This window comes from Manis pentadactyla, chromosome 9, assembly GCF_030020395.1.
Source record: "Manis pentadactyla isolate mManPen7 chromosome 9, mManPen7.hap1, whole genome shotgun sequence".
In the NCBI taxonomy this organism is placed as follows: domain Eukaryota; kingdom Metazoa; phylum Chordata; class Mammalia; order Pholidota; family Manidae; genus Manis; species Manis pentadactyla.
The window spans coordinates 103,867,725-103,892,039 of NC_080027.1; the positions used below are offsets into that span (position 1 = coordinate 103,867,725).

Sequence of the window (24,315 nt, forward strand, 5' to 3'; positions counted from 1 at the left end):
TGAGGACTCAGAACTTCACAGGAGGGGGTTGGTATAGGTTAGACCTAAGCAGAAGGAAATAATTAAACAAGTGTTTCCTAAAAACAGCAGATGGTAGTGGGATCCAACCATCTTTTCTGCAGCCAACCTTGGATTCTGCCCTTCGTTTGGCTATTTAGTAGCAATGTCCCATTCCAGCCAAGGAGGTATCAGCTTGCTTTCAACTTAGGCCCTGATTTCTAAACAAACACAAGTCCTACTCAAGAAGTATACTGCAATAAATATTTTTCTTTCCATTTCTTCATGATTCTGTACACAGTGCCAAAATATTAACGAGGACATTTTCCTTAATTGAAAAAACATTCTGCCTAGCTTTACCACAAATTTCTAGATCTAGAACTTTTCATTTGAATCTTAAGGTAACTTTCAAACCAAAATACAGTGTGCATTTTGTAGAAATGTGGTTTGAGCAGAAGACTAAGGTAGGGTTGGACTGTCTAAGTGCTCTCAATAATTTGGGAGAAAACCATTCTACAACTGTAATGTTCTTCCCTGTCCTCTTATGAACCATCTCCTCCTTCTAGCCTTTTGTTTTCAACTAATCCTTTCTTAATATCAAATCACAGGAATGACGTGGGGACCCTGCAACCTTCCATATCAGAGGAGGAGAATCTACACGTTATGAAACGCCAACCCTACATGTTTCAGCATAAACTTGGGGAATAACGCTGTGGAAAAACTGGCCACTGGCATCTGAGAGAGTCCTACGGAGCACAGTTAGGTTTTATGGCAATGGAGTTTCTTCTAAGAGATATTTGAATGAAACAGTGGTTTTAAAGCCTTTTGGGAGGGAGTAATACTTTTTTTTTTAAAGAAGAATGAAATCTTGGATGAATGTACAAATATATAAAGTGGAACTGCCTTGGTTGGAGGGTGTAACGGGCGTGAGAGTGGAAGTGGTTAGGGGACTGGATCTCCACTTCATCCTTGCCTTGAGGGGCTGTCATGGGACCACAGTGCTCTAATGGAACATAATCTAATGCCACAATAGTTTTAAAGCAATGTTTTCTAGACTGAGAATAAGCCTCATCATCTGATGCTGTTTAGTTTGGATCCAATTAACAAAGTATGAATCACTAATCCATAAACATGGTCTCATTACATAATGCTGTGGTTCCCTTTTCTGGCCAACTCGGCCTTTGCCCGGTACTCATGACTGGCTTTCTTAAAGGTGTCAATTTCTGTTTATGAAAAATAAAACTGTACCAATATTCACCTATCTCTGTTTCTGTTACTAATAGGGAAAGTTGCTTAATTTTTGAGTCTCAGCTCTCTCATCAACAAAAGAAGAGCCAAAAATGATACCAGATGCTACTTAAAACTTTTGAGAAATTCTTGGTGAGGGTACACACATAGGCATCATAACTGCGAATGTGCAGCATTGAAGTTGACCATCCTTTGTTAGCTAAGGAAACAGCAAGGCAAAATATGACACAGTTAATGAATCAAACCTAGAAACATAATGATCTGGCAGGAGGTAAACTGTAGGGTGAAATAATAATAGATTCAAGTTGCCACCTAGAACAGTGATCCGACCTACACTTACTTGTTTTGAATGATTTGTTTTTCTGCTCTCTCTTCTAAGGGTGTGATCTCTGAGTATATGTGTGTAAACCAAGTATTGAGCACTCTCGTCAACACAGTACTAAAGAATCTGATTTGACCTTCATGTCAACTCAGCAAAGGAGGTATTACCATTCATCATTGTAGAATGAATTGAGATTTGAGAAGGGTTAGACACTTTCTCCAAATCTCACAACAGGTAAGAGTGAGTTAACTCTTGCTGGTTCCAAAGCTCAAGATACTAGGGACTGACATATGAGGCCTCCTAATGAGTAAGATCAGAAGAAATATACTAGAAATCTTAACAAATAATTTTCCTCATAGAATATCCTCCCAGATGTCTCTGCTTGCAAAAATGAGCAATAAGAAAGTTGTTCAGGTACACATCTGGTAGTGTAACTCCATCTCCAGGTACCCCAATCATTTTCAGCTCGGTGAGACATCTTACCACCCCCGTGTCTACTTCTTGGGTGGTCTGCAGTTTTTTCTCCTGAGTGACCTGGTGGGTAGCCACAGGGAGGAGGGTGGGTGGCACTCACCGGTGGAGACGATGGCCGAGGTGGGTGGGCTCCGGGCTTGCTCTTTCAGAGCCACCACATTGACAATGTATTCCTCCCCAGGCTTTAGTCCTGTCTGATTGAAAGATGTAACATCACTGGGGAGCTGAGCGATCACCCCTCCTTCGTTGTTCTAGAGGGAAGGAGGAAGGGAGAAGCAGAGGAAGCAAAAGAGAAAAATCACTGGGAGAAAAAGGTGTGGAACATTGGTTGCTAATTATGAATTAAAAATGGGGACCACACTGGTTCCCTCCATGCTGACAGCTGAGTGTCTGGAGCCAGGAACAACTCACAGCAGGCTTAACAAGAATCCTACCACTCTTTGAGGATTTGGCAAATGGAGAATCCATTTTCAAGAACATTTCTTTGGCCTCTCCTGAGTCTATTGAGTTTGCCAAGAAAAATTAGTCATGAGGTGATGGAGACTGGCTCTTGCCAAAGATTAAATGTTTGATGGTTACGGTTAATATCCATCAGATTTGTTGGCATTCACCATGATGAGAGCGCATCCTTAGCTATTTAAGAGTGTAGTTATGTCTGTATGTATGTACATGACATTTTTCAAACCAAGACATTCCCAGTTTTTGAATGAACCGGAGCTATTATTTGGCTGTTATCTGTAGTTTCTCAGGGTGTTACACTGGGTGCAAATTTGTCAACATCTTGTTTCCCCTTCTCCCAGATGACTTAGGAATCAATGACACAACCATTTATGAAGTTCAAAGAAGAGAAAAAGGAAGCATGGAACAAAGAATACAGAGAGAGAAAAGACGCAAATCAGTGGAAGAGGAAATGAGAAAGATTAACTTGGTGATATTGGGTCCCAGATATATTTATTATCTGTCTACCTACCTATCCATCTGTCTGTCTATTATACATTTTCTTCATGTGTCCCTGAAAATGGGGGAAACAAGAAGACTTTTTATGGCATTGCCCCTCTTGCCTATTCTCTGGTCTCTGTGTCACCTGGAGTGCCCCATATGTAATTTGTAGCCATACTCTAATAAATCTATGTGACAATTGCCCCCCACCCCTTAGACACCTCAGCCTACACATCACATAGTTATTCTATGTGGCCATGTGTTTTACCCTGGCATGCCCTGGCCAACCCTTCTCTCACCTGAGTTCTACATATTAGGTCTTAAACAGGGAAACCCAGCATAGATTTTCTGTCCCAGCTTTAGGGTGACATGATTCCCTCTGCCCTGGTATAAACCTAGTTGCCTGCACACTTTACTAGCCATTTTAATGCAGATAAGACATATACATATTTGTGTAGAATGTTCATTTAGATGTAGTTAGCTTGCCATGACAATGGCCACCGAGAGGAGGGTATCCTAGTTTTGTGGACAGAGCCCTGGAATGGAGGACTGGAGACCTGGGTTCTTGTTTTAAGCCTGTCATCAACTAGCTGGCTGATGTCATTTAAGTTTGGTGAGTCTTAGTCTCTATAAACTAAGCAAACTAGATGGAAAATGAAGGGTCGTACTCTGTGAACTTGAAGGTCCTTTGTAGTTCCAACTCCATGACTAAGAATTCTGAAGTAAAAGAATGTTGAAATCACTGTCATGTTAGCCAACAATGTGTCATTTGTCATTAAGTCTGATGAATGGCTGAAAAAATGCTCCTTGATATTGAAAGATGAAGACAGAGGGAAGGAGTATGATTAAACATTAAACCCCCTGGAGTGGTGTCATTTTAGGGAAAACATCAGGAGGGTCAACAAATCCTGGAAAACTAGAACTTGTCAGGGACCTCCGGCTATCTGGGGAAGTTAGTTTTGGGATTAATAAAATGCTACTTTAAAGAATAGAAAGGAATCTTAGGAGACTTTTTAACTCACAAGACTAATAGTGTAATTTGTTTAAGGAAAATTCCTTCAATTAATAGGGTTCAAAAAGTGTTTTTGAGTCATGTCTCTAACCTTTAGAGGCTGAAGCCACCTACGGCGACTTTTGGTACCTCTTTCTGCAAAGAATGAGGCTGTGGGCTGACAACGTAACTGATTCAGCTAGGATTTGCTAATGTCCTGAAGGGAAGCCCTGACTTTTTGAAGGTCTGGTTTTCAGACTTGTTAAACTCACAGCTTGCTGAGCCCTAGAGCATTCTTAGCAGAGATCTGGGCTGGTGGCTGTTTCGCACATCCTGCTGTCTTCCAAGGCCAGGGTGCTAGGCTTGGGATCCCTCAAACAGTCCTCGCCACATCTTTGTGAAAGAAATGCTCGGTAGCCCAGACAAAATGCCCCTTTGTGTCCTTAATGGCATGGAGTGAGATATTGGGCTCTATCTTCCTGCGGCTCAGTTCCAAACTGAGGGCATGAATGCTCCTCGTAAGGCTGTCCAGCAGTCTGACAGGTGGGTGTTACCTTTGGGATGAAGCTGATCTCCCAGCCATCGAAGGAGAATGAGAAGGGCTGCCATTGCACCTCCACGGTGGTCTCTGTGATCGTCTTGAATTGCAGCCCTTGAGGAGTGGAGAGATCTGGAACACAGCAGTGTGGGTGAGCGTGTCATGGCTCTCCCTGGCCAGGACAGAGAGCATCAGCTGGGGCTTCTCCTGGGTGTGCTCCCTCCACACTCTGGTTGGTGGGCATGTGGTGGGCTCACCAAATCTATCCCAGACACAGTGGGTCCCAGGCACAGGATCAGCCCACACCTTGGTAGCCCTGCTGCTCAGATTTGATGACTACTTGAACAAACTGAACAGACGTAATTTAACTAGTGCCTTTCTATGCTTTCTGTTACATAATAGGTTATCATTAAAATACAAAAGTCACACTCTCCTTTCCTTATTAATATGGTAAAGGATTAGTAGCTCTCATTTCTTTGGCATTATTTGCTTTCATTTCACTATCTCCTCTTCTTCAGTTGTTCCTTCAATTTCCCCCTGTCTCCCTTACTCACCTTTGCCTCACTTATCTTGTCTTCCTCTGTTAATCTCCCTCTCTCTCTACCCACAACCACATACACACACACACACACACACATGTGCATGCACAGGTTTAGTGAGGTGGTGAGGTGGTGGAAGTATGCTTGTCCTGATGGAATTCCAATTGCCAGCCCTGAAATACGACAGCATGTCTTTTCTCAGTTCAGCAGGGAGCCTCACCCCATTTTAGCGTTGCCTCTCCTGGATATGCCCATTGGAAAACCGACAGATTCCCATCCTTCCTGTTTGGAAGCTTCCTCACCCTTCCGGGTTGAAAGGGAGGGCTGATTCTGAACCCAGCTGAAGGCGTGTCAGGGGGGTGTACATGATTTTGTCCTTGTCACCTGGGAGCTGGCATGAGGGGCTGCCCTGAATTGGCATAATAAATGCCGTAGGAGATGGAAACCTCATTGCTGCGTGTGCACGTGGATGGGAGAGGAGACGCCTGGGAGTCGGGCCAGGCCCTTGCTGTGGTGACTCATCTTGGAGCAAGGGGGGAAAAGCAGCAGCTGGCGACCTGCCTGTTTGCACAATCATTGCAGATATTTTAAACCAGTTCGCAGGCACCAGAGGAATTGTTTTTAAAAAGGTCAAATATAAACAGAGATAATTATAGGCATGATAATAGAATCAGCATTCATATGGGGAGTCCAATATTATAACAAGATCTTTGTTATCTGAAAAACAAGAGGATGAGGTGACTTCTCATATCCCTTCCCCTCCACCTGGGCCTATCCTTGCATCCTTCAAAGTGCCAGTTAAGTCCTTGGGCCTCCATGAAACCTTCAAGGCCAACTCATCCTATTCAACCTCCCCCTTTTCTGAACGTTCATGTTCTTTCTTACCCAAATACCAGCTTATCATTTGAGACCTACATAAAATGGGCCCAGATCTCTTATCCCATATTAGTTGATAAGTCCCATTTGCCAACCCAGGGGCTTACGTTTCATAGTTACTTCTCGCTCCACTTTCCTGCCAGTGCTCAAATCTCTGTGTGATACCCAGCACACAGCTCCTGAAACCCTTGGAATCTTGATAAGAGTATCTTTTGCATGATTAGGAGAACTGGCAGCTGGGGGCCCCTAGATGGCGGGTCTCCAGGAAGACCAAGGCATGATTAGAGGACTGGTTCTTTCAGCTCCACTTTCCAACCTCCAGGGAGGGGAGGTGCGCTGGAGATTGAGTTAATCACCAATGTCCATGGGTCCATTAAATCATGTCTGCAAAATGAAACCTCCATACAAAGCTCTAAACAAGAGGGTTTGGAGAGCTTCTGAGTTGGTGAACACATCGAGGTGCTGGGAGGGTGATGTGCCCATAGAGGAGGGCAGGGAAGCTCTACACCCCAATCCCCATACCTTACCCTGTGCATTGATTCCATTCGGTTGTTCCTGAGTTGTATCCTTTTATAATAAACTAGTACTAGTAAGTAGCACTTTCCTGAGTTCTTTGTAAGGAGGGGTTGTGTGAACTCCATGAATTTATAGCTGGTTGGTCATAAGTACCGCTGACAACCTGGGACTTACGACTGGCACCCCAAGTCAGGGGCAGTCCTGTAGGATGGAGCCCTTTACCTGTGGGAACTGATACTAACTCCAGGTAGATAGCGTCAGAATTGAATTGAATTGTAGGTCACCCAGCTGCCATTGGAGAGTTGGAGAAGTGGTTTTGGAAAAGATGATTTAAGAACTCAGTGATATACAAAGAAAAAATAAGTACCTTTCTATCTCCTTCTTAGTCTACTCTTTGATATGGTCAATGTTAATAGTTGATATGCAATCTTTAAAAAATTTTCATGCTTAAATACATATACAGAATATAGATACACACTTTGGAGTTTTTCTCTATTACAAATAAAAAAAAAGGAAAACTTCATTTCTTATGAAGAGCAGTTTAACTTGCTCTCTGTCTCTTTCTCTGTCTTTCTCACCATTGAATCTTTCCAGACTATGCTCTAGAGCCTCAACTTTTATGATCATAATGGACTCTCAACATATTTTGCTAAACAACAGACCGTGAAGAAATTATGCCACCTCTCTATTAGAAGTAGGTGTTGTCGGGTGTGGTTCTAAAGAGGATTTTTTTCCCACTCTGCTATACACTTACCATCTGCAACATACCATTTAACACTTGCTTATTATGTATCCAATTTCTTATCTCCTGGTTTTGAATCTCTAACTAGGTTCAAAGTCTTTATAAATCTCATGTTTTCCTTCACCTCTAATCAGACTCCAGCTTACAAGTCAGAAGTCATTAACTTAAAGTACATTTGTCCTTTTGGTTCTAGAATTGATGGGAGCTGCCTAAATTTGGAAACTCTCTTAATTGGAAGTAACTTTTTAATGATGTACCTTTTCTTAAGTGGGTCATGTCGGAAAACCCTTCCCCTCAACAGCAATGATTATTGCAGGCATCCCCGAAGAATTAGGAAAAGACATTGCTCTCATGAATGCCCATGATCTCATGTAGGAGAAAAGAAAAATGAGGCAGGATGGGGAAATGGTACGTACGGGTGGCCACCTTGGCAGTGATGGGAAGGCTGAGGATGTTGCTAATGACAGCGTAGACGCTGATGTTGTAGGTGAGACCTGGCTCCAGCTCCGTGATGGTGACACCACTCCAATCTCCAGGCACCCACTGCTGGAGCTGGAGGCCCCCCAGGGCCGTCGGCTGGTAAGAGATCACATATTCCGTCACTGCCATCGGCCCGTCCCATTCCAGCTCAATGGACCTGTCGCTGATACCAGCCACTCGCAAGTCCTCTGGAGGGGCAACTACCAGGAGGCAATACATAGACAGCATGAGCTCAGAGGACTGCCTTCCCCATCCTGGACTCCACTTCCTTCCTCACCTCTCACCCCACATGCCCTGCTCTGCTCAATGCCTTGCAACTCCCTTACTGGGCAGGTTCTGCTCTTTCCTGGGCTTCGTACTCCTGTCTCCATTGAAAGGGCCTTGAGTGGTGTGCCGGACCTGGCTCCCACTGGCTAATGGAAGTGGATTATCAAATTTTCAGGAATTTTGAGGGATGGTTGTTAAATACAGCCATTGTTAAAATTACATTTTATAAACTTAAAATTAAGTAAAGTATATGAAAAAGAAAGGTAATAAATACTTACAAGTCATCACTTTCAAATTGCTTCACCACATTTTGCTATTATCTATTCCCTTAGAGTAATTTATGTGTTGAATCTCTCTGATAGAAATACCCTTTAATTATGCTCTACTGCACAGCTGTTCCCAACTCCGGGTTTAGTGACGTCATGTTGGTAATTTGAAATTGGCCAAAGAGGGAGTATTTACACCATGGAAACAGGCAAATTCTACAAAGCAAGACTTTTTATTGTTTCCATCAGAGAACTAGTTGTTAATTTAACAGCATGTCAGTGGCCAACATTTTTGATAGTTTAATGAGTTATTGTCACCAGACTACCCTGGAAGCCAATATTTGATTTGGCAAATGGAAATAAGGCTTATGCTTGGTTATCTTGCAAAATGTAAGAAGCCAAAACAGTAATTCTTGGATACCATGGGCTGATGAAGACATTCAATAACCCTTTATTGTATCATTTTCCCTGTTAAAAGGAGACCATTTAAGTTTTGAAAGAATATAACTTGCATTAAATTAATTTTTATGAGCCTTGATCTTGGGGGTGATGATAAAGAAGCATTCTTAAGGGCTGTGCATTTCTACTTCTCCTGTACTACTTAAAGAATCACCGAAGATTAAATCTCATTGAAACAGCCTCTCATGTATGGTTCCCTTGGGAAGTGAAGATGCTCTGGTAGTGTGGGTATTAAATAATCAAATCTTTAAGACCAATTAGGAGGCTAACTTTAGGGTGCCTATAATTGGACCCGCCCATAGGTTAAATCGAAGATTGGGCCAATGTTTAAATAGTCATAATGAACTTGTAAATTTATATGTAGTGGAGGCTTCGGTGAGTTTAAGAGTTGTCACTGGTTTTGAGTTTCCCCTCTGCGGTATTTGCACTCTTTCACCTTTACAAGAGCACAGGACTGAGCCAGCTGCTATTTGCAGGACCATGTGAGTGGAGAGTGCCTGCCCTTCTGCTGGGCTCCCACGTGAGCCTTCAAGGCCTTGGCAGAGGCAGAAATGAGGAGCCCTTTAACTGATCCCAGATTCACAGGATGGAAATGAGGAACATGAATTTACAACGTTGGGCATTGGCTTTGATTGCTTTTGCCCAAAACTATTCATTGTCTAAAACAGTCTAGATAGCAGAGTCTCCTCTGATTGAAGATGACAAATGTCACTGAAACAAAAAATTTAAAATGTATTGTTTTAAATTTATAAAAGTAAATAAATGTAAATGAAATTTAAATAATCAAGCTTTCAAATTATAATTTAGAAGCTTATATCATTTCTAATTCTGACATAGTAAAGCCTTGAACTGCACTAAGATCTTTGGGACAGTTTGTATAATGCATATAGAAATACTATAGGACCAGGGGAAGAAGAACTGATATACAGAATCTGTCAGTACTTTGCATGATTATATTGATCATTTACTTTGCACCAGACACAATGCTAAACACTCTTACATGGATTACCTCATTTCATCTACTCACAGACTCTATGGGATAGGTAGTACCATCATTACTCCTAATTTATAGATGAGGAAACCAGTTCACACAGTCAAGCAAACACAGAAGCTAGGATTTGGACCCAGGTAGAATGACTCTAGATCCTCTCAGCCAGTAAACAATCCTACTTCACATTTATATAGCATTTCAGTCTATAAAACATGTTCAGGCATACCTTCTAAGTAGAATTTTAAAAATCTTCTAATAGCAGCCATACGAGGTAGATTGGGTATATTTAATTTATATTATATACAAAAATGTACATGGGATTTATATATAATTATAAAAATGGAGAAACTGACACCAGGTTAAGAGACTTGCCAAAAGTGAGGGAGTTAAGTCAGAGCAGAATGGATTCTCAAACCCAAACCTTCCGCCCTTAGAAAGAACTTCTGTACTGTTTTTTCCCCCTACAATGTGTAGGAAAGGCTATGGTATCCACCAGATACCTTCTTTCATTTGTACATAGCCCTCAAAAGTAAACTATACTAGAGAATAATTCAGACTATCTTTTAGGATATGAATTCCAGACTGGTGCTTCTCCCAGAAGCAAGAAGTCTTTTTTCGGAAAAGGATTCCATAGGGCCTGCCTCTTGTGATTCAACACACTTGATTCCATGTTGCCTTTGTGGGACTTCTCCTGTCACAGTGACAAGAAATGGCCATTTCAAATTTCAAGTCATCAAGTATTCTTAGGGCATTTGGGACAAGTCAATGTATTCCTTTTTAGTTCCTTCTCTCAGAGAACAAAACTAATAATGACAGCAGGGAAGGGCCGAAGCAGAGCATTTGGGGACTTGAAAGTAAAAAAGAGGTGTAGAAGGATTTTTTATCTTGGCAACTTAAGACAAGTTTTTTGCCTTGAGACCTGAGCCTGGTTGTAAACACTGCCTTCGCTTTTGATGAGCAGGCCGCCGTAGTGCTGTTCACGGACGATGTACTCTTGGAAGCAGTGGCTCGATGGAAGGGACCAAGACCATTGCCAGCTTGACCTGTGACTTAGCAGCTGCTGTGCACCACCTCGGGTGTCAGTAATTCTTAAAAAATTAAATGATATTCAACTATAAACCCAACTATTCAAGAGCCATATGTCTTGTGTCAGTGAATTTAGGGTGGATGCAAAGTATTCTTAATACACTTTCTTTGGGGTTCCAACTTTGAACCTTGGGAGAGAGCAGACAGTTAAAAAGAATAGACTGTGGCTTGAGGAATTGGGGGTGCTTATCTGCAAAGATGCCATGCTGTTTATTTTTTAGATCTGGCATCAGTTTTGCACATATGTGGTAAGAGCAGTTGGCATTAGTTCCACGAAGTGTCTTGCTCCAAAGAGCGAGTGATTTCAGGTGCCAAAGGCCGGGCTGGCTGCAGTGCTGGCAAAGGCAGAGGGTGACACTGATGAATCTCCACAGGTCTGACTGAAGTCCAGGGAACAGCTTTCTGGGTTGTTTCAAGTCCCTGCTCGGGTGGTTCTTTCATCTTGCTGACTCACAGGGAGTTTGGGCCAGCTCACTGGCCAGACCCCACATTAACCTCCTTCTCTGGGGGCAGATGTGGACAAATGGCTTAATGTGCTCCTCTACCCCACTTCCAAAATCTACATTTAATTTTTTTGTCATTTGACAGGGCTAAGCTTTCATATCAAAAGACTACTTCTTTCTCCGTGTGCCTTTAAAATTTTATTTTTCAATTCCTCTCTACTTATCATCCTGGAGAGGATTAAAGAGTGCTAGAAGTTGGTAGGAGACCAGGGTCCTCGTTCTTGCTCTGCCATTAATGAGCTCTGGAAAGATCTTTCTATCTCTCTGAACTGCTGCTTATTAATTTGTGAAATGGATGCTCAGAGTAGCTTCCTTCTAAGGCCTTTTTTAAGTGCTCATATTCCTGAATGTTTTGTTCCATTTTCTTAACATGGCCAGAGAACAGCAACAGAAAGGTTGAGATTTTGTCCCATGGCACACTCTGAGCAAAGATCAAGGACAGGAGTCAAATATAGTGACCTTGTTAACACTATTCAATTGTATTCAAGCTCTAGCAGCCTTGGGAACCTCAGAATGAAATCCACAGTGGACAGCTATTTGTCATGTCCTTCCCAAAGAGAAAAGAATGACCTACAAGGTGGTATATTCTTTATTTTCTATGTTTTCACCTTCCTTACTCTCCTTGATCTTCTTGGTGAGGGGGGCAGTAACACTGTGCATGTGTACCTGGCCGGAAATGTCTGTCAGTGCATGAATAGTCCCTTCTCCTATAACCTTTTCACAAAGAAAAGCAAAGTAGCACTTTAGATAATGACCTAGATACTTCTCTGGAAGAAACCTGTGGCATTTGGTTTAAAAGGGAGGCACTGGGGGCAGCATCTCCTGCCATGAGTGGTGGCTCCAGGGTTGCTATAGAAACAGATGGAGATTATGCAACTATCCTTCTTCACATGCTTTGAGAACCTGGGAAGTAATTTATAGAGGTTATTGGAGGTAAAATGTGCTCATCACTGGGACCTCAACTCAGTTGTAGTTATGCTGGTAGATGCCGAGTCCTCCCTGAGTGACAGGGAGGGTTTCTCTCCAGTTTGGCTTAGACCCTGGATCAGATCAAGATTCTGTTTGCAAATGGGCCCATCCTTGTAGGAAAGCAGGGTCAAGAACATGACAGGCATGGATAGCCCAACAAAGGTCAATTCTATTAATCATGTGGACCACAGGATAGCCATATATAGCAATGGCCCAAACGGATCCATTGCATCCTCTGAAGAGGCCTCAGGGAACCTTGTCCTGCGGGTGGGAACCAGGACCATGTTTCAGCCTCCTAACAACTCCTAGTGACACTAGAGTCAGGGGACACTTCACTTTTGCTTGAATTTTCCTTTGGAACAATTAGTATACAAAATATTTATATTTTTAGAATGATATTTCAATCCAGTAAACAAAATTAGCAGGCTAAATTGCATATGAAAAGGAATGAAGGAATATGAATTTTTTTTTTCTAGGCAGGGTTATCTTTGCTGTTGTTATTGTTACTGATCTTTTAAAAGAAGTCGAGTTGAAGTCAGGGGTGCAGGAACCTTGTCTGACTGGTCTGCTGTCTAGATGAAGTCAATGATGGTGCTGAAAGCAAAAGGTTGGCAAAACTGGCCTCCCACGATTTCTCTCTACATGATCAGAAAGCAGATCAGAAAATTCCTGGAATAAACCCATCAGAAGGTTTAAAAATGTTTGTTTGTTATTTTTTAAACATTTTAAATCTTCCCAATGGCCACTATGAGCCCAAGGTTACAGACTGAACCATAAATGGAAAAGGTTGAGATCAATCCATCTGTACCATTTAAAACACAAACAAATATATCAACAAGAGTCACTGATTCAGTCAGAAGAGGATGAGCAATAACAGTGAGATGATGAAAATAACCTGATTTTAGGCAAAAAGAAAACAAAAAAAAAAGCCCCAAAATGACAAAAAACATCTCTGATGAAATATTGGTATTTTTCCCACTGCTGGATTTAGATCTTCATTTTTAAGATATCACCTTTGTGTTGGTTTCTGCAGGGTAGACTACATATGGGGTTGTTTCCAAGTTGAGGTACGTCATCTGGAACAAAGTGAGTCAGCCTTTAATGTTGTGTACTAATTGTTAGGATGTGAGCTGTTGCTTGATACCTTCAGGACTTTATTTCTGTTTACATTTAGTTCCTTGCCTATAAATACTTTTTTCCATGTACACTCGATTACTTCATGAATGAATAACCCCTTGTAGTATGTAGGCTCTAAAACAAGCCAAGTGCTTGGTTAGCCTGGTGATCACGGACCAATTGTCATCTCATGCAGTGCCATTGTAAAAGGACATGTCATCGGCATGGGGGATATTGTGGAGCAGGCAGAGCTCTTGGAAGCCCTCTGAGTTAGAGAGCAGCCTGCCTAAGGAAGTCCCATGGCCAGATTCTTTGTTTTCCTCCTCCACAGGGACGGTTGAATACCGTCACCATTATTACCTTGCCTTTGTTCCAGATTCAGGGGTAAGATCCAGCTTTCAGTCTGAACTTGAACTTTCCTACTTTCCACCCTTTCCTCCCTTAAATCTGCCACATCAGTTGTTACTGACTCAAAAAATGAGCTTTCTTGGAAAGCAAAAACAAGGACAACCCAATTGGTAATTATCTTGCCTACAGTCCACCCTCCCTCTCATCTGCCTTCCCACCTCCAGGTAGTTACTTTGAGGACCACCCCTGCCAGAAGCCCCATGGAGCTCCCCTTCCTACCTGCCGAGCAGTCAGGGCCCTGGTAGCCCTCTTCACAGAGGCAGAGCCCCTCCTGGCAGTGTCCTCGCCCACTGCAGGCATTCAGACACTGCTGCTGGCTGCAGTCCTCACCAACGTAGCCCTCCTGGCAGAGGCAGGTACCATTGGCACATTGCCCCTTCCCTGAACAGTCCCCAGGGCACCTCAGCTCACTGCAGTCCTCGCCCGTGTAGGCCTCTTCGCAGACACACTCCCCGTCCACGCAGAGCCCCCGGGAGCTGCAGTCTGTGGTGCACCGGAGTTCAGAGCAGTCATCCCCGCTGTATTCACTGTCACAGATGCACTGGCCGTCCACACACACACCCCGACTGGAACAGCCCAGGGGGCAGTAGGGCTCTGAGCAGTTCTTGCCAAACCAGCCTTCGTGACAGATGCAGCCACAGGACTCGAGGCTAAAGTTGCCATGGCCACTGCAGTGAGGGATATAGTCCAGCTGTCCTGGAACAGTCAAGGAGAAGGTCAAAAGGCAGCTTGGAAATGGTGCATGAGGGGTGGGTGGAGACCTCTCCTCATTCTCCAGTCAGATTTGTGCTGCTGAGAGATAAACTCAACCTAGTTTGGTACCTAATCAATTTCATAAACATGGGTTGTCTGTGCCTAGCACAATCCTGGGGACACTGATGAGAGCAATCTGGTCCCTTGTCTTCAGGAGCTCATTTTCAGTGTGTCCTAGCCTGGGTTCCCTCGAAACAGAATCCCTAGATAAAGATTCAGGTGAAAGTGACTTTTTGGAAAGTGCTTCCAGGTGAAACTGGTAGGGGAGCGGGGAAGATTGGGGAGGGAAGAGCCCAAGCCAGCCACAGTCCCAGAGAGGATAACAGGCTCAGGCCCTCAGGGTGCTCAGGCCACAGGGCAGGTCCCACCTCACGGTGGGTTAAGGGCTGTCCCTGGGGGTTGCCAATGCTCAGGCTCCTCCATGCTCTCCTCAGACAGGCCAAGGAGGCTCCTGCAGCCTAAAGACAGCCCCCGACAAAGATCCATGTGCTGGCTGGGGGGATGGAAGGGGCCCTGGGCATGGAGGCTGCGCCCTGAGTCTACCATCAGGCCAAGGTCATGGCAGCTACAGAGCCAGCCTACTCTCTCTCCTGTCTGCCATCTAACCAGCTCTGCTCATTCATCACGACTCAGCACCAGGGTCACTTCAAAGGCTTTCCAGAACTTCAGTTTCACTTAGTTACTGTTTTCCGTGATCTTTTTAGGATTCAGTGCATATCTCTGTCCTAGCCCTGGCCACGCTATAATTATAGTGGTTAATTTATCTGTCTAGAATGAATCAAATAAACTTATTAAGCAAACACAAATCCAGTACCTGCTTGGTACACTTCTCTGCACTTGGCCCTGGAAATGTGAAGTTAAGTAAGTTATATCCTTGTTTAATTCTGCTACTTTATGCAGCCTCCATGGCTCGACAGGATACCGCACTGACTTTGTATAACATAACCCTTGCTTGTAGATTTTTCCACGTTTGCCAGTAAGCCTGTGGGAGGCTGGTAGAAGATGCCCGGCTTCCTGGGCAGCAAAGAGTCCATGTCCATGGACACCTATGACTTCTTTGTATTTCCCAGATCCATTGAAATAGTGAACTGACCAGGCAGGTCTCACTGAGGGACAGGAAACCAAACAACTGGGCTTTCTCTTCTCTCCTTCAGATTGTTTATTTACAATTTTGCTTATGAAGAGGAGAAAGAGACGCGCAAACCCATGGATATATCTTAACTCGCAGACTGACCCTCATCTTGCTGTGTGACAGGATGAATGTGTCCGCTCTCCCTCTGGACATGTGGGCCATCCAGGCCCTATTAAAATGTCATTCCTGCTACTTCCTGCTGTCCTCCTTGTGAAAGCCTTGAGATATGGGCCCCTACAGAGGTGAAAACTTGAACCCAAGATAGACTAATTCCTCTTCTCACTGAAGAATGAATGGCATGGATCTAAGGTGCCTTTTAGGTGAGAGAAACTGGGCACAAAAGGGGACTGGCACAAATTCTGCTCATGGGATCAGCTGATAATAGTTATCACTTATATGGTGCTTACTAGAAGTCAGGGGTGCATCTGAATAAAGCTCTTATATATTTAATAATTATTTGTTGTTCTTGTCTATCATCATTTGGTATAGGGAAATGAAGGCCCAGGTTATATAACTTGCTTAAGTCACAAGCTTGTACGTAGCAGAGCCAGGATTTGAGCTCGCGATGTCTGGCTCTGAAGATGTGATGACTTCTCCCAAAGAGGTCAAGGTCATGATTCATGTGTTTCTAGTCAGGGGGTGGGTGAGGCTAGACATAAATCTTCTGGACACTCAGCCTTTTGGGGGTGTAATAAGCTCTGTGACTGCGCATGAGCACATGTGTGTGAATGTGCATGTGCGTGCATGCACACCCCCACATGCGTTCATGGAGGAGGCGGGGCTAAAAGAAGATGGGGACAGATCCTCTGGGACCTTGATGGCTATCATTGACTCAGTTGGGAGGAAGGCTGGGCTGAGCAAACAGAGCACCTGCATCCTCCAGTCCCTCAGGTTAACATGGATAGACATCAATTCAACAGCCTGTGAAAGCCAAAGATGAATAAAGACATACGTCAAATTCCTCGCTTGCCACAGAAGTTGCTGTGCTGAACCGTTACCTGACTCATTCCCCCTGAATCAAGTTAATGTATTTCAAACCGGCTCAGCAGTGTACAGAATGACTGCACTGAATCCCCCGGGAAGGACCCCATTTAGATCTGAGACATATTATCAGAGAGCTACAGACTAGGGCATGTTCTTCCCTCCGCGCGAAGGGGAGCTGGACTTCGTTGGGAGTGGCGGCTGGCTCCCATTCACTGCTCTCTGCTCAGCCCTTGCCCTCCCCTCCTGAGGCCGCCCCAGCGCCCCAGCCCTACCTGTGGCAGCGCCCTCCTGGCAGCAGCGGCTGTTGCACTGGTCCCGCAGCACTGACACCTCCCTCTCCAGCATCTCAATCCGGCTCAGCAGCACCTGCAGCAGCTGGGCCGAGCCGGCACAGGGGCAGGCCTTTTTGGGGAGGTTGATCCTGTGGGTGAAGGTGACCTGGCTCTCGTGGTCTGAGGTCTGGCCCAGGTACTCTGCCAGCGCCTCGTCTTCGGCGCTCACCTCCTGCTCAGCGGAGGCCTCGAGCCCCGAGGAGCAGAGGCTGTCCGGGGGCACATTAATGTTGTACACGTGGCGGAAGAGCATAGGCTGCTGATCGTCGGATGTGTTGGACTTGGTCACACTCCTGTCCTCCACTGTCTGTCTCTGGGCCCTCTCCGTGGTGACTTCCAGCTGGCACTCAGTGGGCTTGAGCATGGAGCCCAGAAGGATCAGGTTGACACCTATGAGCACGTTCTTCAGGACCACCGTTTCCCCGTCTGCCCCCATCCTCTCAGCCAGGGCTCTGGGTTCAAGACCAGTTTGTAGCGCACAGCATGGAGTTGTGGGAACCTGCAAGAGGAAGCAAGGAAGGAGATGCCCTCTGAGACCTGGCCTGGGCACCACAGCTGTGCGCAGTCCAGCAAAGCTCAAGAATAGCAGCTGAAGACTTGGAAGAGGTTGGGAAGGCACACAATTGACTACTAGGGACATAAAAGCCCAGAGCTTTGTTCTCTAGAGGGATGGAGCCCTGAAAATGAATGAGGCTTCTGCAGAAGGACATTCTGACTTCCTGAAAGGCTTGTCTAGAATAGATGAGTCTGCCCACGGTAGGCAAACAACCAACATGCGAGGATGTGGGTCTGGGGGTTTGTGGATAATCTGTTCCTCAGGAGAACCCAGAGCTCCCCCTTACTTCTGGGTGAGAATTAGGTGAAGACCACCACACACATATTTCCTTAGATATTATTTATGAAGGGCCCTGCCAGCCACTTCAAAATAACTTCTTATCTCCTGTGAGCTCATCTATTTCATACAAACTGACTTCAGAATAACCAACCAGGCAGATAATATAATTCCAGGTAATTGTGGTTGTTAATAATCCTTGGGTATATTTGTGATTATCTGGGACTGTGTGAGCCGAACTTTCTTTTAATCTTCTCATTAGTATAGTCCCAGTGCTTTGTGACCACAGGGTGCCCTTCTTCAGAGATCCTATTTAAATTGCTAAAATAATGAATTAGCTCCTTGGCTGGTTACCTAGTCACCAAGAACCACAGAGAAAGATGAATTTAGTGTAATGCAAATCAGTTTTGCAGAAGTTATGTTTTTTATTCGCTGTGTAAAAAAGAAAAGAGAAAAGAGGTTTACAAATACTGGTTCTAAAGGTAGTGTTAGAGCTACTAAGAAGATTAAGGACTAGGGATGAAGTAAGAGTGTCTGTGAGTTTGAGAAGAAAGCAACAAATGATACAGCTAACATTTAGCAGATGTTCACCAGGCATCTTGTATGTGATCTCCCCCCACCCCCACTTCTTGGTATTTATTTATTTTTTATTGAAGTATAGTCGATCAGACATGATCTTATGGGACCCTCAGATGAACCTATGATGGGGTATTTTGACTATTCCCATCTCATAAGGGAGGAAATGCTGGGTAGAGAGGTTAAGATTTGTATGCTGACCCAACTGACTCCAAAACCTGTGTTCTCAACTGCTATGCTCCAATGTCTTTCTTGAAAAGCATGTTCAATTTTCTGTTGTCTCTGATGGAAATTGTGCTAGTTCTACGATCTTTCCAAGAATATTGACATTAGAGGGTTTTTCTTGGGGCCAGATCCAATGCTCTTCCCCCATGAAGCATTCTTCTCTCACCATTTTTCCCTCCTGTCCCCTCTTCTCTTGTCCCCAGTGAGGGCTAATTAATCCTGTGCTTCCTCATGAGCACCCCCCGACCATGGGTTTCCTCTGTCTGCCTCTCCACGCCTGGACTGCTATGTCGATTCAAGTCAGACCATGTCTGATCTGCAATGCTCGATGTGTTCCTAGGACAGCAAAGGGCTCAGTATGTGGCTGCTGACTGAATGGGTTGGTAGATGAATGGGAGGCTGAATAAACAGATGAATCAATGAGTAAATGTCCAGTGAGCAACAGGTTGAGTCATTCTCCAACCCATTTACTCTCCTTCCATTACCCTCAAGTTACTTCAATTTCTGTTCAATGAGATTATGTCTGAGGTTTGATTTTATTAGGAGTAGTCTGTATTAGTGACTAGTATAAAAACCATGTCTTATTACTTAATCTGTATATTGCATATTGGACCATAATCTATCTCTGTTTCCAGTATGAGGAGGAAGCTGTGCAGAGCAAAGCTGCGAAGATCACGGACTCTGGAGCCAGACTGGACTCAAACCCGGCTCTTTCACTTTCTAGCTGTGGGTAGATGACTGAACTGCTCTGTGCCTCAGTTTCTCCATCTATACAGTGGGGATAGTAACAATATCTCATGGACTTGTAGTGATGGTTGAAATATTATCGGTATAGTACTTGCCTAGTACTTGGCATTAGCTAAAACAAATCAGTATGATTTGCCAGTATGTGTAATAATTGTCCTGGTTCTTCCCCTTTGGAAGACTGCCCTGAAAGAGAGGGTGAGGTTCTTGGAGTGATGTGGGAGGTGGCAGCCCATTGGTCACGTCCACATAAGGTACATCAGCTTTGGGGATAAATGGAGGGGGATGACTGAGCCAGACTGCCCTAACTGTACACTCTTTCCAAGCCCCTCAGTCTGAGGCACTACTTGCCTTCGCATCAGGAGCCTAGGCATTGCACCCTGGAGGGCCCCTGCAGCCATTCTACCATTGAAAGCTTCCAGGAGTGGCTCTGCTGTCAGTCATTTGCACTTACGCTTTCTTTAAGGCTAAGGAGCCTTCTCCTACTGAACTAAAGATAACTTGACTGGTTCATGTTGATACTGCTAACAGATTTTTTCTTCTGGGAATTATGATTACCATGTAACACCCATAGCACCTAATAGAGCTTTTTTGCAGTTGACAATTAATCAGTGAAAGAATAAATGATGTTGGAAGTAAGAAAAGGAGACAAGTGACAGGAAAATCAAGAGGCAAAAACATTACATCCCACCCTTGGGTCCAAAGCAACAACTACAAAAGTATATGTGGAGAGAAAAGTGTAACTTACTTGGTGTGAAAAACATGATCTTAGTCAATAACCAAATTTACTGTGAACCCATAGCATGATTTTTCCAACCTCTGAATTCTTATTTAAACTTAGGCTTTATTAACTGAAATACAGAATGAAGGGTAAGTAAGGGCTGTCTTGCTCTGTACTGTACTGGTCATTGATCACTTCTGGGTGGCCAGGATGTTGAAGGGGCTCAAAACATTTTCATATGAGAGGGAGAAATTGGCATTTTGGTCCAGAAAAGTGAAGATTCAGGAGGGACCTTTATTCCTGTATTGGACAAATATTTATTGAGTACTTATATGTACAGGTTCCTTTATTCATGAAATTTACACTCAAGTGTGTATATGTGTGGGCAGGAGAGGGAGGAGAAACAATAAATACATACCCAAAATAATTAGGTACAGATATCCCCCACTTTTCAAAAGTTTGTGTTATACCACTTTGCTTCTACAGAAGACCTGCATTAATTCCTGTTTTTGCTGACTGAGAGAAATCTGAAGAGGATTTCCACTTTCATAAAAAAAAGAGCAGAAGCTGAAATAGTGTTCAGCATTCGCTCTGTAGCGAGCCCAAGAGGCAGTGTGTCTCCCAACAGTGAGAATGGTCCCGCCAAGCTCCTTCCCTGGGAAATACAGTGAGCATCTCAGCATCAAGACGCTACAGCTTTGCACTGTGTCTGTGAGCATCTGTGCCTTATCTAGATCTATTTTGTGTATTCGGTAGCAAGATGTATCCTAATATATCAGAAAAGCCTAAGAGAAGTTGTTTTTTGGGTCTGGGAATACTTATTTTTTTCCCACATAAATAATGGTAATTGCTTCTGTGCCTTATGCCATTTCAGCGTAGCAGGGGAGATGCTCTACTTTGGAATAGCAGGGGAAACCTGTCTCATATATAAAGTATCATATAATGCATATTATAAGGTATTTAATATACAACAATGTAATATACATTTGTGTGTGTTTGTGTCAGCAAGTGGCAGTTGCTGTGGAGAAAAATCAAAGGCAATGTGGGGCAGGGAGGTGGAGTTGATGTTATGGAGCCCTGAGGGAAGGCTTCTCTGATAAGGTGACAGTCGAGCAGAGACTTGAAAGCAGTAAGGCCATGAGCCAAGCAGATGGCAGGGAAGCACATTCTAGGTACAGGAAAGAGTAGATATAAGAGCCCTAAGGCAGGAGCCTGGCTGGTGAGTTTGAGTGGCCAAGGAGATGAGGGAGAGGAGGTGGGGAGATGAGGTCAGAGAAGTAGTGGGGGCCACATCAGATATGGCCTTGCAAACCACCAGCTGGACTGTGGCTTTGACTGTGAATATGTGGTTCCTATGCTCAAATGCATCACAGACCAGACATTTCTTATGATCTGTCCTTGAGAAACTCAGTGTCATGGTGGAGATGGAAACACAAGTAAATATAATAATAATGCAACAGAACTACCAGGGCCAACAAATACAGAAAATGCCTGCAGAGGGCTGGAGATGGATGATACAAAGTACTCTCTCTGGGTGGCCAGGAGAGCTGCACAGAGGGTGTGGGGAAGTTGTCAGTGCCTGTTTGCCAGGTATTTTTGGTCTGACTTCCCAGACACATTTCCAGCCCCCTTTGGTTTCTGTGAGGCCACACCACTTGCACTGGCCAATGAGCTGTGAGACAAGTGATGAGTGTCACTTCCAGGCTGGTGCATGACTTGCTGATGGGAAACCCTCTGGAGCTTTCTCCCTGCCGTGGTGAGTGGGTCCCTGAGTGAGTACAACAGAGTGCCCTGTGGGCTTGCAGTGGATGGGGGGAGTGTGGAGAGAAATAACCCACTGGTTTTCAGGGCACTGGTTCTGGTATCGTTTTTCCCACAGCATAGTCTAGTTTATCAGGAGATGCTCCTGAACTGAGTGTTCATGGAGTACTGTTTAGGCAGAAAAAGCCTAAGTCCGTCACACACCGAAGACATGGAATTCACTAAAACTCCGCTATATGTGATAACATGGCTTTAATGAATATCGGTATTTGAAGGAATGTTAAATGCTAGGCAATTGAACTTTTTATATGCAAAAAGGTCCAAGGGAGGTAGTTTCTGCCAAGTGAGGCAATCTATAGGGAACCAGACTGAGGCTCCATATAAAGAATAGCTCCTAATCAAGCTCCTGGGTTGTCACTGGTAGTGAGTTCCTGGTCACTGGAGGCATTCAGGGGCACAAGCTGAAGGACTCTAGTGAGAATGCTGATGATGGACTTTCAGGCACCACGTGAGAGACTGGGCTGAAATGAGCACGAAGGTCTTCTCTTTCCTGAGAGTGTATGAATTCGTGGTTTTATGTGGTACACATGGTTTCGTGTACCCTCTATAATACTGTATTCGCTTCCTGGAATGGCAGAAACAAATCACCACAACTGCGTGGCTTAAAGCTGCAGAACTTTCCTCCCTCACAGTTCTGGAGACTAGAAGTCTGGAATCAGAGTCACCAGCGCTGGCCCCCTCTGAGGTCTCCGAGGGAAAACATATTCCGTGCCTCTCTCCAAGCTTTTTGCAGTGGCTGGCAAGCCTTACCCTGTTGATGCCTCCCTCCAGGCTCTGCTCCCGTCTTCCCACAGCGCTCTGTCTGTGTCTGGTGTCTTCACGTGGCCATCTCTATTCAAGGGCATCAGTCATATTGGATTAGGGGCCCATCATGCCAATAGGACCTCATCTCAATTCAATGACTGGGTTTCCAAATAAGGTCATATTATGAGGTAGTGGGGGTTAGAACCTCAACGTATCTTCTTTGAAGACATAATTAAGTCCATAACAAATACCAACATCTAACTGGGCATTTACCAGGCAACAAGTTAAGCATTTTCCTTGTATTCATTCCTGGCAAAAAAAGTTAGGGAGGAGCGATATATTTAGTAATCAAGATATTTGGCAACTGGCATAGCTTGGTGAACAACCAGTCAGAAGGGGTCATCAATCAATCAGACCCACTGTAAACAACCAGTTTTACTTTTTGGCACGAGTGGTCAGCCCAATATGTCTGTGGTTATGTGTCAGTGTGGATTAGAGAAACCCACAGTGGCTGGGGCATGGAATCTGCCTTCTGGTCTTGTCCACTGGCTCTGCGGTGTTTTGTTACCTACCATACTAGGTCCTCTTTTTATGCCATTATTTGAGACAAGGAAAATGGGCTTCAGGAAAGGCCAAAGAATTCGACCTAGACTGTTCAGCTAATGAGCAGAGGAGTCAAGTCTGAACCCAGATCTTGCTGACCATAGTCTGCGCTTGTAACTACTGTTTTGGGGCCAGCTTTAATCAGCGATCTCATACCATTCTCATGAAAAGACTTGGAGCTCTTAAAAATCAACACCCTCCTCTCCTGGGATCAGACTTAGTACTTTCTGACAGCGATGACTTTTAGCTTAATGTTTTCTCCACCGATCCAGGCAACTACCCCAGAAATCGCTTTAGTTTCTCCCCCTGCAGGGAAGACTTGTCTAATAGGTCTTAATTTAAAAATGCCTAGATCCACTGTGTCCCAAAGAATCAAGAATAATTCTAAACAAGTAAACCTGGATCCTGGAGGAGTCCTTTCTTGGTGGTTACAGAAAGCCAGGGTCTGCACAGGTGTCCCCTGGCATCATTCACTCTTCCAAGCTCCCTCTGGTGGGTCCCCGCCTAGCTCAGTGAAAGCCACCGTGAACGGCACCACAGATCTCCCTGCTTCTCTGCTATGTCTCCACCTCCATGGTGGCTTTTCAGGGGGCAGGCAGAGAGAGAAGCTGGGATGGCATGAAGGTCTCCATTTTCCTCATCTGAAGCCTGCCAAAGGGGAAAGGGAATGGAACTAACATTCATTTAACACTGACTTGATAAATGTGCTCTTAGTTTTGCTAAGCTCATGTCACTTATTAATTATTTCAAAGTGGCTTTTCTTTCTTGTGTTGCTGAAAGCTTCCTTTTCTGGCTTCCTTTTCTACCCCCACCTCCTATTTCTCTGCATCGCAAAGGGTGCTGGCTGCTCTGTGGGCAGTCTCCTTCTGTGGCCCTTTCCAGTGACGCTGGTGAGCACAGTTTTGCAGTCCCTAGTGGAAGGCCTGGCCTGATCCTGTGGCCGACCTGGGCGTGGTGCATTTGGTATGCCTGTCTCCTGGGGAGGGCTCCCTCCTGCTCTGAGGCCTGTGAGCGGTGTGGTGTGTGGTGGTGCTGCGCCAATGAGCCAGAGGCAAGGCAAAATCTCTGTCTCCGAAGGCCACTTAAGAGGCTGGAGGGGACCAGCAGCACCTCCCCCTTCC

The 24,315-nt window shown here is 44.5% G+C and overlaps 1 protein-coding gene and 1 long non-coding RNA gene across 6 annotated transcripts in view; one reads left to right on the forward strand and one right to left on the reverse strand.

Annotated features, from left to right (window-relative positions):
* Positions 1–24,315, reverse strand: part of TNR (tenascin R) — a 395,087-nt gene that overhangs the window by 59,084 nt on the left and 311,688 nt on the right. For 4 of the 5 annotated variants that reach the window (XM_036918087.2, XM_036918086.2, XM_057507894.1 and 1 more), the window contains 5 exons: positions 16,869–17,427; positions 13,947–14,423; positions 7,599–7,862; positions 4,526–4,641; positions 2,142–2,292 (listed from right to left, as the gene is read on the reverse strand). In XM_036918087.2, the coding sequence (XP_036773982.2) occupies positions 2,142–2,292; positions 4,526–4,641; positions 7,599–7,862; positions 13,947–14,423; positions 16,869–17,364 (1,504 nt within the window). In that variant the 5' untranslated portion in view covers positions 17,365–17,427. Of the gene's footprint in view, positions 1–2,141; positions 2,293–4,525; positions 4,642–7,598; positions 7,863–13,946; positions 14,424–16,868; positions 17,428–24,315 lie in introns of those variants that run through there. The other variant, XM_036918089.2, reaches the window with a different exon arrangement.
* LOC118928652 (uncharacterized) lies at positions 1,317–3,168 on the forward strand. Its single transcript, XR_005031310.2, has 3 exons — positions 1,317–1,801; positions 2,223–2,355; positions 2,842–3,168. It is a non-coding gene; the product is annotated as an uncharacterized LOC118928652 (long non-coding RNA).